We start from the raw sequence: 15,003 nt of genomic DNA, 5'->3' as shown, positions 1-15,003 counted from the left end.
AGGCCCATTCCTGATTTAAATAACTGGTAAAGGGGAAGTGGCCAGTAGAATTGACCTAATCAGAGCTCATTCCTGGAGTTGGGCTGATTCACGTGTGCTTAGGGGTGGAGGGAGGGGAGGGGAGGGTGATGAGGTCTGGATTCCTGAACAAAAGGAAGAAGGGGAAATCAGGTGTCCACTATAATAGTTTTGAACATTTCAAGGTGTTTAAAACATAATGTATTAAAATACATTAATTTTTTCACCCTAAAAGCAGTGTTTAAGAGTGCTAGTTGCTCTACACCTTTGCAAACCAGGGCTACTATCATTACTTTAATATTTTTTCACCTGTTTGATAGGGACTTCCCTGATGGTCCAGTGGTTAGGACTCTGCGCTTCCACTGCACGGGGCACAGGTTCCGGGAACTAAGATCCTGCATGGTGCAGCCAAAAAAAAAAAAAAAAAAATTCAAATGTTTGATAGGTCTGATAATAATGTTTGATTTTAGTTCATAAGAAAATCTCTTTAAGATGATTCACAACTCCTTATTTAATGGTATTAAAATATTCTATTAATAGAGATATAACAAAATGACAGGAAAATTGCCCTAATTCGATTCTTATAAATTCCATAGCTACCTAAAATTATAGGTGCAGAATCATGAACTTCATCTCTATAAAAGTAGAATGAAATCACTTCTGCCAGTCACGTATCAAACATGTTAGGCTCTTAGGTGCTTCATTAGAATCTTATGAAAATCTCAGAAACAAGTAATAATTTCATTAAACAAGCAAGCAAAAACGTTGTTTTTTAAATGCATAAGGCAGTTGTCTATGTTCGGTCTTTGAATTCATTAACATTTGTTATAGGCTAGATATTGGATGCTAAGGTTTAAAGAACTATCAGTGCCATATTTTTGAGCATCAAATGCATTACAAGAGTTTTAAGTCACTACCTTAGAGGTTTATTCTTTTGTGTTTTTAAATATATTCATGAAAATAAGTCCTAGGGATGTAATGTTCAGCATCGTGACTGTATTGTATATTTGAAAGATGCTAAGAGAGTAGATCTTAAAAGCTCTCATCACAAGAAAAAAAATTTGTATCTATGTGTGGTGATGGATGTTAACTAGACTTGTGATTATTTTACAATATAAACAAACATTGAATCATTCTTTTGGATACCTGGAACTAATGTAATGTTATATGTCAGTTATATCTCAATTAAAAATAAACATATTCGTTTGACAAATATTAAACTGTATTTGGCACACAGTACATTTTTGGGTAAAGCTCTTACCAATAGTGAACAGGCCACAAAAGAATACATTTATGATCATCAAAAGTTTCACTGTTGAGCTTGACTTTTAATATTTGAAAGTAGATGTTTTATTGCTTTAAGGCCTAACTTGTCTCATTGGAAATTTTGTTCAATAATCATATTCTTAGGGCTAAAAAGAGTTCAGTACACAATTTATTTCTGCACAGATGACAAAACATTTGAACTCCTAGACAGAAGCTCTGTTTAAACATTGTGACCTTCATTTTATTAGGTACTCTAGTTTACGCTGCACATGTGATGGATTCAAAAATATACAGAGTCTAAACCCACAAGCAGTATTTTGTGTTCAAGCCACCTCTAGACCAGAGTTATTTGGGGTTCAAAATAGACAAAGCAGTTTTACAAAGGAGTCGAACTATTGATTAGCAGTTAAAAAAAAAACAGAAAAGAAAATCCTATCCACATTTTGGTGGGAATAAAATGTGGTAAGTACAAAAAGCAGGTGGTCACTTGTAGCTTTTTTTCTTTAATGATGCTATATGGGAAAAGTTATGAAAAAAGTAAGTATAACACAAAGTTACATTTCCAGAATTAAATACTTCTTGGGTATTTACATGTGACATCCATAGCAGGCTGAGGTCCCGTGGATACTGGCTGGCTGGCAGAGTCAGCTAACCCAATACAGGAGTCCCAGGTGCTTCTGCTTACACTCATATTCGGTCCAAGTATACTTTAGTGCTCAAGTGTTGGGTCATGCCCTTGGCCACTTCCATCATTTGAGTGAGAGTAAACAATAAATAGGATCTGACTGAGTTATGTTTGGAAAGATTCTCCATAAATGAGACATTGTGTATGAAATGCCAGGAAAGAGCCCAGTAAATGTTAGCTTTTAAAAAATTCTGCACTTGCATTGGATGGAACCCAGAAATAGCAGTGAAAAGCCATTGTTGCTTCCAATCTGGGAAGCCCGTCTGCAACGATTTTTTTCAAACTCTTGAGGATCTCAGTGTTGTGTTGTACTGTGTTCTGATTCACAGGATAAAAATAAAGTTGGGCTAACTGTAATTTTGTCATGCTCCCTTTGTACAGTTTTGAGCTCACTTTAAAATAAGCAATCTTGGGTAGACTTCCCGGTCTTTGTATCAGACTTGCAGACAAAGTACCTATTCTCCCAAATGCTTTTCATGTGGGCACAGGGAGAGGAGAGGAGGGGGCATAATATTACTTACCACAATGAATGGGATGAATGACAGTGCCTTGCTGGATAAATATCTTAGGTAAATTCAAATTCATAACAGAAGCATAGACACTGTGTTCTCACAAATGTTAATGCTACAACACAAAGGTGTGCGGACCATGTGGAAAGCCCTAGTTTATCACTTTACAGAGACTCTACTTCCAAAACTAGGGAGTATTTTTTCCCCCCCCTCTCAGGGGTCATTGACCCACAGGAGAAAAATAATAATAAAGGGTCACAGAAGGGGTTAAAAGGAACTCAATTTGGTTCTCACTGATTATTTTTAAAATATTTTTAAAAGTCACAATAAAAAGTGAAACTTACCTAGTTTAAAATTTAAGAAGAGGATAAAACAAAACTTTATTCAGTATGTCCAATGATGGAAATGCTTTAAATTCTGCTTCAGTTCCAGTATGGCCCGTAATGGGGTGGGGAAAAGGACTGGAAAAACAAAAGGGACAAGGAAAGAAAACCTGGAGAGGTAAAGGGAGAGACTGAGACCAAGAAAGAGTCAAGAAAAGACACACACCAACAATGGGAAGAGGCTTTTTGGATTACTTTTTTTTTTTTTTAACTTTTTTAAAAACCTGTTTTGTAAAACCCTGTTACAACTCTTCATCTTTTTTTTTTTTCCTTCCAGGCAAGGCTTTGTGGGGAATCCTGCTGCAGCACTAGGGAGCGAAAACAACAGGTTCTCTTGCTTGCTCCCTGCAGGGGTGGGGTGGAGGGGGTGTGGGGGGCGAGCTGGTTCCTTATATGGAGTGAGGGTAGGGGTGGGTCTGTGGTGTTCAGGAATACAACTTTTCACTGCTACTCTTTTAACAAGGTCTGTTCTTCACAATTTATCCTCTCTGTTTATCCTGTAAATTCTTACTGGGTCTACCAGTGTTCAGGAGAACTTTCTTTGATGATGAAAATGTTCTATATATGTGCTGTCTCATGTGGTAGTAACATGTGCCTACTGAGGACTTGAAATGTGGCCAGTGCAATAAAGGAATGGAATTTGAAATTTTATTTCATTTTAACCAAATTAAGTAGTCACATGTGCCTATCTTATTGGACAGTGTGAAGGTCTAAGGGACATTTACAGTGGAAGGAAAATCGGTCTCAATGTCACTGTAGAGATGAATAAGCACAGGTGAAATGAGACCACACAATGAATTACAGCCTTGCAGCTGGATCTTCTCCCATCCTTAAAGTGTTTCCTTATCATATATACAAAGTACTCAATAAATATTATTAATGCTAATAATCATACAATAGCCAAACTAGCCTCAGAAGAGTGATCTTGCTTTAGGTGTGCAATTCCTGTTCTAGATAAAGCACTCCATGGATCTGGATGCTAAACCCCCTAACCTAAACCCCCATTGTTACAAAATGAGAACAATCCTACTTCATTGTCCCTCAAAGAAACATGCTGAGGATGAACAGCTCTGAAAGTTCTTTGCATTTCTCATAAACATGCTGTACTTGACCACTTCTTTGGCTGTCCTCTGCTTCCCTTAACCCTCTCTTCCATCCTCTAATTATTGCTTATCTTTTCCAAATGAAGAAAGATGCTCTCTTTTAGGGAGTGGAAACAGAAAGTCACTGGTAGACGTTGGGGCAAAAATATCAATCAGGTTAAGTGTATTTTGTATTTTCTTTGTATTTACTCAACCTTATTTCATTCAATAGTAGTAAGTCTCTTACCCGGCTAGCAAGCTGCGAATGTTCTATTTCTTGGAAGAGCTGCATTTCGGACCTCATAAAATCCTCAAAGGAGAGATCTGGACTATGAACGAGTTCCCTGCATGGATTCAGTCACTGAGCATCACCCCAGCCTGGTATGCAGTTGCTTATTACGTAGTAGGTCATCCATAAACACTTTCTTTTGAACGAAGAAAGGAAAGTAAGTCACGTGTAAGGGTGGGCAGCCTTCTATAGATTGTGGACTAGCGGGTCTCAAGATATCTTTTGAAGTAAGACTTTCATCTTGACTACTTTTGGACTAGTATGAAAATTTTACTAACACCTTCCCAATTAACTTGCCCTCCCTGCAATGACTGAGACCAGAGCTTCCCTTTACACCCATGACCTCTACAGGCATCTCTCTTCTTTCCACTCAAGACCAATAATTGCTGCGTCAGCCACAAGGACTCTGGAGCCTGACGTGAGAGGTAGGCGGACTTTGGCCTCCACCTCAGCCAGCGTCTCTCCAACCCGCCGCAAGGCTGGGAACGTCTCCCTCCCCCACTCCAGCCCGCCCTCCCCTGCCTCGCCCTTCTCACCCATTGCTTCCCTCTCACAGCCCCCAGCCCTTTCTCCGAGCCCCGCCGCGAGATTTCCCGCCTCCGCGCAGCACTTGAGACCCCGGGCGGAGCCCGGGAGTCCCGCTTCTGCGTTGGGGAGCGGCGTGGGCGTGACGTCATCGCGCTCTGACGTCAGGCCGACGTACAGCACTGTGTCCTGGGAGACCGGGAAAGCCGTTTCGCACCCGGCAGAATTGAAGTCCAGGTGAGAGACAATGGAAGGTTTCCTTGAGCCCTGGGATGACCCGGTCCCCGGGCGCAGTTCCGGAGCGGAGGCGTGCTGGCCCCCGGGGAGAGGGCCGGAAAGCCGAGCCGTGGTCTCGCGCCTAGTGGATGGGCCCGGCGCCTAGCCTCTGACCCCAGCTGCAGCCCCTGTAGTGTCTCCGCAAGCCCGCCGGGCCCGACGCCCTCTTCTCCCCGAGAGTGCGCGGCTCGGCCTCACCCCGCACCCTCCTCCTCCTCCTTCTCCTCTTCCTGCCACCGCAGGTCCCGATGGAACGGGGTTAGAAAGGGACAGATTTCAAAACGCTTGCAGCCGTTTTGGCTGGACTTGCAGTTGGTTTCTGTTTGGAAAATCCCGCCTCTTTAAAGTCTTAGGACGTGAACTTCCGCTTCACCTGACCCTGACCTACTCATCTGTGGGTGATTCACACCAAGGGAATAGTTCTTTAGGGAAGGGCCTGAGAGCTGAACGTGAGTTAATGGCCCAACGTGACACTGGTGTCAGGAAGGGAATCGGAAGTGAGCAGTCGGGGACGTGTCTGTATTTTTGACATCTGCCTCGTGATCCTGTCAGAGAGGTGGTTCACAAATACCTACGCGGCTGCTGCCGGTTATCACCTCACCTCCTAAGGGCAGTCTACAAAGTGTGTAATGTGAGAGAATAAAAGGGTCTCTTTTGATAAAAAATGTAAAACAATGCAAGAGCAAATTTAAAAATTTCCCTCTTGCCTAAAGGGAAAGAGACCTCTCGCCTCCCTTTCTTGGGAAACCTCTTATTTGTGAGGGCTTCCTCTATTCCTTTAATATGTATGCACATATTTTAAAGACCCAGAATGTTCTTCTGGAGCACCTGGGAGCCATTTCTTTAAAATGTAAACATCAAGGAAGATAAGGCCCCTATCTCCATATTACCTTGAGAGTTTCCTACTTCTAGTAACCACCTGCTTTGTCATAGAGATATGTATTCCTTAGAACAAACGCTCTTAGCTAGCACAGGTGGCTACTTCAATTACCAGTTGAATTGAAAACAAACTATGAAAGAGTACAGCAAGCTGTGTTGAGGACAAGTTATCATTTATCTTGAGAACATTGTATGTAATGGAGTGTATCTGTTTGGCTGTATTAAAAGGAGTGGGATTTCCTTCTGTCTTTGTAATCTCATTAGCAGATTAGCTGTGCTGTGCATCACAGTCTAGTTAAATGCTTATTCAGTAATAAAATTGTTTTCTCTCTGCATCATGGAGAGATTTTCTGGATTGGCAGGATATTTTGTTTCTAATTTTTCCTCAATAATCAGACCTACCAATTTTTCCCACTCGGTATAATAAGGCCACAAAATTGGAATAGATTTAGAATAATGATACTGTTCCACTATACCTTGTTTATAGTGTCTCTAGATCCATGCTCTCAAATGAATTTATGCGTGAAATTTAAAAATGAGATTTAGTTGGTAATTTTAGGAAAAATTCTGCTCCCAGTAGAGTTTAATTAAGATGATGCCATCTTATTTTACTGATGGTGAGCCCATTGTAAAATGGCAGAAATGAGAATAATGAGCTTTCTGTGAGGAATGAGCTCTTGCCACATCACCATGACAGTCTGCCAAACATCAGATGATTATGTACTTGGCCATGTGGGCCTATGTTAACTACATCAGTTAACTTTACCCCCCATCCCCGCACGCAGAAACACATTATGTTGATGTCAGAAGACAGCCCATTAGCTATTTGTTTTAAACAGCAGCTCGTTAAAATGTGGAGCTCTGTGCTACCACAGGGGATGGGAAATCCTCTCTTCCACCAATACTCGCACAATTAAAAAAAATACTGCCTCTACAGGAATTTTTGTCAACTACGATTTTCCTGGCACCTTGCTATGTTGCTGGGGTTACTGTCTCTGATAGAGTACTATGCCTCTTCAGTCTCTCTTTGTCAAAATCTTGTCCTGATCAAAAGTAAACCACCTCAGGTAGCCTTCACTAATTCCCTACTCCCATGAGAAAGATAAGACATTTTTTTCCCTGAACTTCTAGATTTGTTCCTTGTCTACAACTCCTGGCCCTCAGGCCTTCTTTCCTGCTATGGAATTGTGCCTGTATCATCTTACTCTGCTGTCCCCCTTCACTACTCCTCTGTCTCTCTCTCTCTCTCTTTCTATATATACATATCTCTCAGTCCTGAAACTGGACTGTCTATTCTTTCTCCACATTTGGGAAGGATTTAAAAAAAAGAACCCAAAGTGCCCCTTCATTCATCTTGCGTGGTTTTATGAAAGTAGTGATAGAGTTTTGTATTGAATTGTTTCATTCGCAAATGAAAATCTACTAAAAGTAAAACATCTGCATAAAAATTATGTAAATGTCCGTCTGTGGTAAAATTGGCACTTGGCTTCTCATGCTTTGATGACTCTTCTGTTCAGTGCCTGCATATCATACTTAACCTGATAACTGTAAATATCTTTTTCTGCACTTCATCATTTAAACCAGCATTCATGTCACAATTGCTTTTCTTATCTGCTGAACTAAAATACTCTATTTAGATATTTTTTCTAGCAGCTTTTCAGAAAAAACCACTTTCTTTTAAATGAAATAAATCGATCCGTTTAAAAGTTTGTTATCCTTATTCTGTATTTGCAAAGCAAATAACTAGTAGTAAACCACGACAGAAGTTACAATTAGACTCTAAAGTTCCAAAGAGAGAAAGTATTATTTCTAATTCAGTAGTCTCTCTCGAGGTCTTTCCTGTTCTATTGGCCTCATAACTAACTGAAAAAAACCCATTTGTACCTTTTAACTTTGAGTTGATGAAACAAACATCTGTTGAAACAGTTATCACCATTGATCCCCAAATACTCCTAGGAACTTATTTCTTTTAATTTGAATTTTCTTCACATTGTTTTAATTCTGACTATCACCATCAATGTTTTTAGATTATTTTACTTCAGAGCTCCCTCAGTATATCTTGAGAAATTATGGATCGTCACATTCCCAGGCATGCATTACCTGAAGAAATCCAAAAGGTATGATATTATGTTATTACAGCACAACATTAGGAGCATTTTAACAGATAATTCTAAAACATGGGAGAATGAATTCAGAGGTTTTATATTTATTTTAGTCAGAGGATCTGCAGTGAATTGGTGGGGTAAGGAAGGGGATAATTGTAATGGTCAAAACTGTAGAATTCAATTCAGTGCAAAGAATGTTCAGCCTGTGAGAGAAGACAGATATATAATTCTGGCATGGTATTTGACCAGGTGTTTGTGGACCTCTTGTGAAAAGAGGGCTCCAGCAATGGCCAAATACTATATTTAGATATTTTTCTAGCAGCTTTTCAGAAAACAAACAAACAAACAAAAACTAATTAAAAAAAAATCAACTGACATTAATGGGTCTGTTTAAAATTTTAAGTGATATTTATTCTATATTTGCAAAACAAATAATTAGTAGTAAACCACTACAGAAATTATAATTAGTTTGTAACTTTTTATGATGCAAAAATTTTAAGTGTGTCTCTCTATAAGGGTCTATTTCAGTTTCACCTTAATTCTTATTTTACCGTGTTTTAAGGCCTTACATAGATATCAACTCATTTAATCTGGTAACAATCAATTCTTTTTCACCGTTGCTATGCTACTTTCCTCCCCGTTAATTTATAGCTGTCCTCAGGCAAAAGCATTTCTCCCATGTTTAGTTTGGCAATGCATACATTGCTAACAGCATAATTAAAAATATATCTCCTTGAAACTGATTGACAAATTATGAATTAAAACCTCAAACCTTAACTGTCATTAATCATTCAGTTTTTAAAGTAAATCTATAGTCAGCTCTTAATTAATCACCAGTCGTTAGTTTTTAATTAAAAATTGCAGTCAGCTCTCAGATATGCTTTTATCCTTTGTGCATGTTGTTTTGGGCTGCCTGTTAACATTAATCATGCCATTGATTTAACTTGATGCTTACTTCTACTGCATGTTCTTTAGATTTATGTAAATGGCAATCTAGCAGTAACTGGAAGGGAAGTCCAGTTACTAGAAAAGACCTTTTAAACCATTGCATTTAATTTGCTTCACCTTTTAAGTATGAGAGAGTAAGCACGGAGGGAACTCAGCTCTGCTATGCCTACCTGAGAAATGGTGCCTAGATGTGTTTGAAGACATGGAGTGTCCTATCTCTCCCTCAACTCAGTTACTTCCGTGTACTAGCCTGTGTGGTAGAGATTAAAAGAAACAAAACAAAACAATCTGCAAGAAACAATACCCATACTCAGATACCAGTCATCTGTCAGGAAGCAGATATATAACGACATGAAAAAAAAAATAACCCTCTAAAAGATAGTGTTTGATTTAAATGTCACATAAGATAGTATCTTCTCTGAAAATGGAGAAGGTGGGGAGAGGAATCCCTGAGTATTAGGATGGTCAAGGGAGGATCTTTATGCAGGAGATAGAACTGGAATTGGCCCCTGAAAGCTAAATATTTCTAGAGACAGACAGGGAATAGGGCATTCTGTGCCTAGAGAACAAAAGCTTACTGGTGAAAAGAAACTGGCCAGGTTACAGAATGTTTAACAACATAAGTGTTTTAAATGCGTGAAAGAGTATGTATTTATTTTAACAGAGTTTTTATGACTTGAAGAATGTGTTTGTTTTTTTTTAATGTTTAAGTAAATAGTTTAAAAACGCTAAAACCAAGCATTTTATAAATATGGTTATATTCTTAAAGCTTGAATGGCAGGCAGCTGTCCATATAGTGCAGAGAGGTGAGGAGGCCAGGAGCAGCTTAGTTGCCTAAGGTCCTGGACAAGTGAGCTGATAGTAGCCCTTGGCCTGCTAAATGTTTAGAGTATAAAGTGCAGCTTTGCACTTTTTCAGACCTAAGTTAGATACATTTGTACAACAAATATTTATCAAGTGCCTATAATGTGCCAGACACTGTTTTGGGTACTTGATGATAAAGCAACCAAAAATATGTACATGCATCCCACAGCCTATTAAAGCTAAGTCTGAGCATGTCAGTTGTTTTCCATAACTTCTTACCTATATTTGATTCCTCTAGATTGTCCGTAATATAACTGGTTAAATTGTCTAGTGATCAGCCAGTATATCTATTTAGTCAGCTTGCATACATCATTCTATACACAATCATGTTAGATAGATATATAGCTTATAATAGTAATAGGAGTACTTCAGATTACAACCATTTCATTATTCAGATAAAACAAATCTTTGTGTTTCATAATGGCTTGGAAATTGTGCTACAGTTCTTTATTGGATAGAAAAAGACATGAGGTGGGTAGATCAGTGTACAGTGACAGAGAGGTCTTTCAAAGGCTTTTTTTTTCTTGTTCTTTTGTTAACTTTTTATGTTAGTTTTTATGCTGGCTATTCTTTCTAGAGAAGGCCCTGCTGTGTTTCCTTTTTTTCTGTGTGTAGTCAAGGAAGGTTAGTGTAGAAATCAAGGAAGGGAAGGGAAGGGGAGTCTTTCCTCTTTATTTCTTTCTGTACTTTTGCTGTATGATATGGAAATGGGATGGTTGATGAAATACATGAAAGATATGTGATAAAGGAAATGAAAATGGCTGTACTACACTGTACAACTAATAGTAAAATAGGTAGCAGTAGAAAGAGTTGCAAGAAAAAGTAAATGTGTGTGTGGGGGGGCAGGGGGAGATGATGGCCACCAAAGGAAAAGTGTGGAGAAGAATGCTGATGATAATAAACTCTAGTTAGAGAGTCCATTGCCTGATTAGAAAGCGAAGATTGTTAAATCATGCCCCCCACTCCCTGCCCAGTCTCATCTTAGGGAAGAAAGAATAAGATAATCTTTTGACTATCACTCCCTAATCTTTTTGCTTTTTATCACAATTTCTGATTGAGCATAAAACATGTTTCAGGTTCCCATTTCCCCAACTGGCAGAAAATGTAAAACAGGTCCATGGGCTGGACAGCAAGACCATACTTAATCCCCTTTGCTGCTAGACTCCACAGCTTACTTCTATATGTACTTAGATCATATCTGTAAATCTACTCTCTAGACTGAGCTGACTCCTACCTGTCTCTGACCTCCGATAAGCAGTAGCTTTGCTAGAATTTTCATGTAGCATTCTGAAAGCAGAATGTACCTGTAATGATAGTATAGTTCTGTGTTTGGGATTTTATTGCCACAGTTTAAAACTAAAACAACATTTATAGATCAGCAAAGTAATAATTCTATATCTCTTCCGCCCTTGAATGTCCACCTATTTCAGAGACATATGGACTCCTCTTTTTAGAAAAAAAGCAATGAATAACTTTCTTTTTGCTGTTTTTGCTAGAAGACATACACAGAAGTCAGAACAACCTCAACAAATCAGTGGCAAAATCACTTATTTTGCAAAAGTAGAACTGACCTCTTTTTTTTTTAAATGGTGACAAAATGAGCACTTGTAATAGGATTTTAGCTTCAGGAGATATTTATTACCACAGGACACAAAGTAAAATAAAGAGACCGGAATTATTTATTTTACAAAACAGAAGTGGTAGTGCAAGGGCTGGAGAGCACACTGTTCTTTCTGGGATAACAATCCCTTTCCCTACCAGTAACAGCTCATTTTGTCCTGTTTCAGTAAAGTAATCTTAGTACTTTGGAACTTTGAAATTTATTCAGAATAACAGTTTTATATTTCCAAGCACAGATTGTCATTGCCAGAAAAAATAAACTTAATTTTCCAGGTCATTTTGGGCCACTGTGGCTAGGGTCAGATTTTGTGTTCAGTTAAAGTAGAGAAAAAAAGAGAAAACTGTCTTAGAAACATTAGTGCTAGCATCCTGGAAAAGTAGTGATGTGTGTATGTGTGTGCAGGTATATGTGTTGTCTTTTTAAGCAATTGTGCTTTTGAAACTAATGACAAAAGAAACATAGGTGTGTCATGTATAATTTGTGTATGAAAACAACGTTTCTTAAAATTGCTCAATAAAATTTCTTTATGGATTAATCTCTGGTATTTTAGTCCCAGATTTGCATATATATATATATATATATACATATATATATATATATATACATATATATATAGCCTTAAGCCATTATCATTATTGTCAACATTTTTTTTTCAGTGATACATATACATGTATCTATTCTTTTTCAAATTCTTTTCCCATTTAGGTTGTTACATAATACTGAGCAGAGTTCCCTGTGTTATACAGTAAGTCCTTGTTGTTATCCATTTTAAATATAGCAGTGTGTACATGTCAATCCCACACTCCCTAACTATCCCTTCCCCCTAACCTTCCCAACTGGTAACCAAAAGTTCTTCTCTAAGTCTGTGAGTCTGTGTTGTAAATAAGATAAGTTTGTATCATTTCTTTTTAGATTCTGCATATAACCGATATAAGATATCTCGCTTTCTCTGCCTGACTTACTTTACTCAGTATGACAATCCTAGGTCCATCCATGTTGCTGCAAAGGGAATTGTTTCATTGTTTTTAATGGCTGAATAATATTTCATTGTATATATGTACCATATCTTCTTTATCCATTCCTCTGTCAATGGACATTTAGGCTGCTTCCATGTCTTGGCTATTGTAAACAGTGCTTCAATGAACATTGGGGTGCGTGTATCCTTTAGAACCATATTTTTCTCCATATATTTGCCCAGGAGTGGGATTGCAGGATCATATGGTAGCTCTATTTTTAGTTTTTTAAGGAACCTCCTTACTGTTCTCCATAGTGGTTATACCAATTTACATTCCCACCAACAGTATAGGAGGGTTCCCTTTTCTCCACATCCTCTCCAGCATTTGTTGTTTGTGAATTTTTTGAAGATAGCCGTTTTGACTGATGTGAGGGGATATCTCGTAGTTTTGATTTGCATTCCTCTAATAATTAGTGATGTTGAACATCTTTTCATGTGCTTCTGGGCCATCTGTATGTCTTCTTCAGAGAAATGTCTATTTAGGTCTTCTGCCCATTTTTTGATTGGGTTGTTTGTTTTGTTGATATTAAGCTGCATGACCTGTTTGTAAATTTTGAAGACTAATCCCTTGTCAGTCACATCATTTGCAAATATTTTCTCCCGTTATGTGGGTTTTCTTTTTGTTTTGTTTATGATTTCCTTTGCTGTACAAAAGCTTTTGGGTTTAATTAGGTCCCATTTGTTTATTTTTATTTCCATTATTCTGGGAGATGGATTGAAAAAGATATTGCTGCGATTTATGTTAGAGAGTGTTCTGCCTATGTTCTCCTCTAAGAGTTTTATAATCTCCAGTCTCACATTTAGGTCTTTAAGCCATTTAGAGTTTATTTGTGTGTATGGTGTTAAAGAATGTTCTAATTTCATTTTTTTACATGTGGCTGTCCAGTTTTCCTAGCACCATTTATTGAAGAGACTGTCTTTCCTCCATTGTACAGTCTTGCCTCCTTTGTTGTAGATTAATTGACCATAGGTGCAGGGGTTTGTTTCTTGGTGTTCTGTCCTGTTCCACTGATCTATATTTCTATTTTTCTGCCAGTACCATACTGTTTTGATGACTATAGCTTTGTAGTATAGTCTGAAGTTAAGGAGCCTGATTCCTCCAGCTCCATTTTTCTTTCTCAAGATTGCTTTGGCTTTTTGGGGTCTTTCATTTCTCCATACAAATTTTAAGATTTTTTGTTCTAGTTCTGTGAAAAATGCCATTGGTAATTTGGTAGGGATTGCATTGAATCTGTAGATTGCCTTGGGTAGTATAGTCATTTTGAAAGTATTGATTCTTCCAATCCAAGAACATGGTATATCTTTCCATCTGTTTTGTGTCATCTTCGATTTCTTTCATCAGCATCTTATATTGTTCTAGTTTTCTGAATACAGGTCTTTTGTCTCCCTTAGGTAGCTTTATACCTTGGTATTTTATTCTTTTTGATATGATGGTAAATGGGATTGTTTCTTGAGTTTCTTTTTCTGATCTTTCGTTGTTAGTGTATAGGAATGCAACATTTCTGTGTATTTGTGTCTTGGAGTGTTTCTCCTTGGACTTATCCTGTATGGGACTCTCTGTGCTTCCTGGACCTGGTTAACTATATCCTCTCCCATATTAGGGAAGTTTTCAACTATAATCTCTTCAGATATTTTCTCAGTCCCTTTCTTTTTCTCTTCTTCTGGAACCCCTATAATTTGAATGTTGGTGTGATTAATATAGTCCCAGAGTAAAGAATTAGTAGAAGAAGAAAGAAAGAAAGAAAGGAAGGAAGAAGGGAGGGAGGGAGGGAGGGAGGGAGGGAGAGAGGAGGAAGGAAGGAGGGAAGGAAGGTAAAAAATAAAGAAAGAAAGAAGATAAAATAAAGTAAGATAAAATACAATAAAGTTATTAAAATAAAAAAATATTAAGAAAACAAAACAAAACAAACAAACAAAAACGGACGGGTAGAACCCTAGGACAAATGGTGGAAGCAAAGCTATACAGACAAAATCTCACACAGAAGCATACACATACACACTCACAAAAAGAGGAAAAGGGGAAAAAATCATAAATCTTGCTCTCAAAGTCCACCTCCTCAATTTGGGATGATTCGTTGTCTATTCATGTATTCCACAGATGCAGGGTACATCAAGTTGATTGTGGAGCTTTAATCCGCTGCTTCTGAGGCTGCTGGGAGAGATTTCCCTTTTCTCTTATTTGTTCTCACAGCTCCCAGTGGCTCAGCTTTGGATTTGGCCCCGCCTCTGCATGTAGGTCGCCGGAGGGCGTCTGTTCTTCGCTCAGACAGGACGGGGTTAAAGGAGCCGTTGATTCGGGGGCTCTGGCTCACTCAGGCCGGGGGGAGGGAGGGGCGCGGAGTGCGGGGCGAGCCTGCGGTGGCGGAGGCTGACGTGTTGTTGCACCAGCCTGAAGCGCGCCATGCTTTCTCCTGGGGGAGTTTTCTCTGGATTCCGGGACCCTGGCAGTGATGGGCTGCGCAGGCTCCCCAGAAGCGGGTGGGGATAGTGACCTGTGCTCGCACACAGGCTTCTTGGTGGCAGCAGCAACAGCCTTAG

The 15,003-nt window shown here is 38.7% G+C and overlaps 1 protein-coding gene and 1 long non-coding RNA gene across 2 annotated transcripts in view; one reads left to right on the top strand and one right to left on the bottom strand.

Annotated features, from left to right (window-relative positions):
• Positions 1-379: 379 nt before the first annotated feature.
• LOC112397066 (uncharacterized) lies at positions 380-4,852 on the bottom strand. Its single transcript, XR_003002710.1, has 4 exons — positions 4,769-4,852; positions 4,191-4,368; positions 2,823-2,971; positions 380-413 (listed from the first exon to the last, which is right to left on the bottom strand). It is a non-coding gene; the product is annotated as an uncharacterized LOC112397066 (long non-coding RNA).
• A 77-nt stretch (positions 4,853-4,929) lies between these two features.
• LOC112397062 (uncharacterized protein MCAP_0864-like) overlaps positions 4,930-15,003 on the top strand; it is a 235,657-nt gene continuing 225,583 nt past the window's right edge. Inside the window, exons 1-3 of the mRNA XM_024741141.1 lie at positions 4,930-4,994; positions 7,940-8,029; positions 12,156-12,195. Of these exons, the coding sequence (XP_024596909.1) occupies positions 8,004-8,029; positions 12,156-12,195 (66 nt within the window). The 5' untranslated portion in view covers positions 4,930-4,994; positions 7,940-8,003. The remainder of the gene's footprint in view (positions 4,995-7,939; positions 8,030-12,155; positions 12,196-15,003) is intronic.

Source organism: Neophocaena asiaeorientalis, unplaced genomic scaffold, assembly GCF_003031525.2.
Source record: "Neophocaena asiaeorientalis asiaeorientalis breed wild unplaced genomic scaffold, Neophocaena_asiaeorientalis_V1.1 scaffold556, whole genome shotgun sequence".
NCBI lineage: Eukaryota > Metazoa > Chordata > Mammalia > Artiodactyla > Phocoenidae > Neophocaena > Neophocaena asiaeorientalis.
Note: the sequence above shows the minus strand (reverse complement) of the source record. Positions and strands in the feature narration are given on the sequence as shown.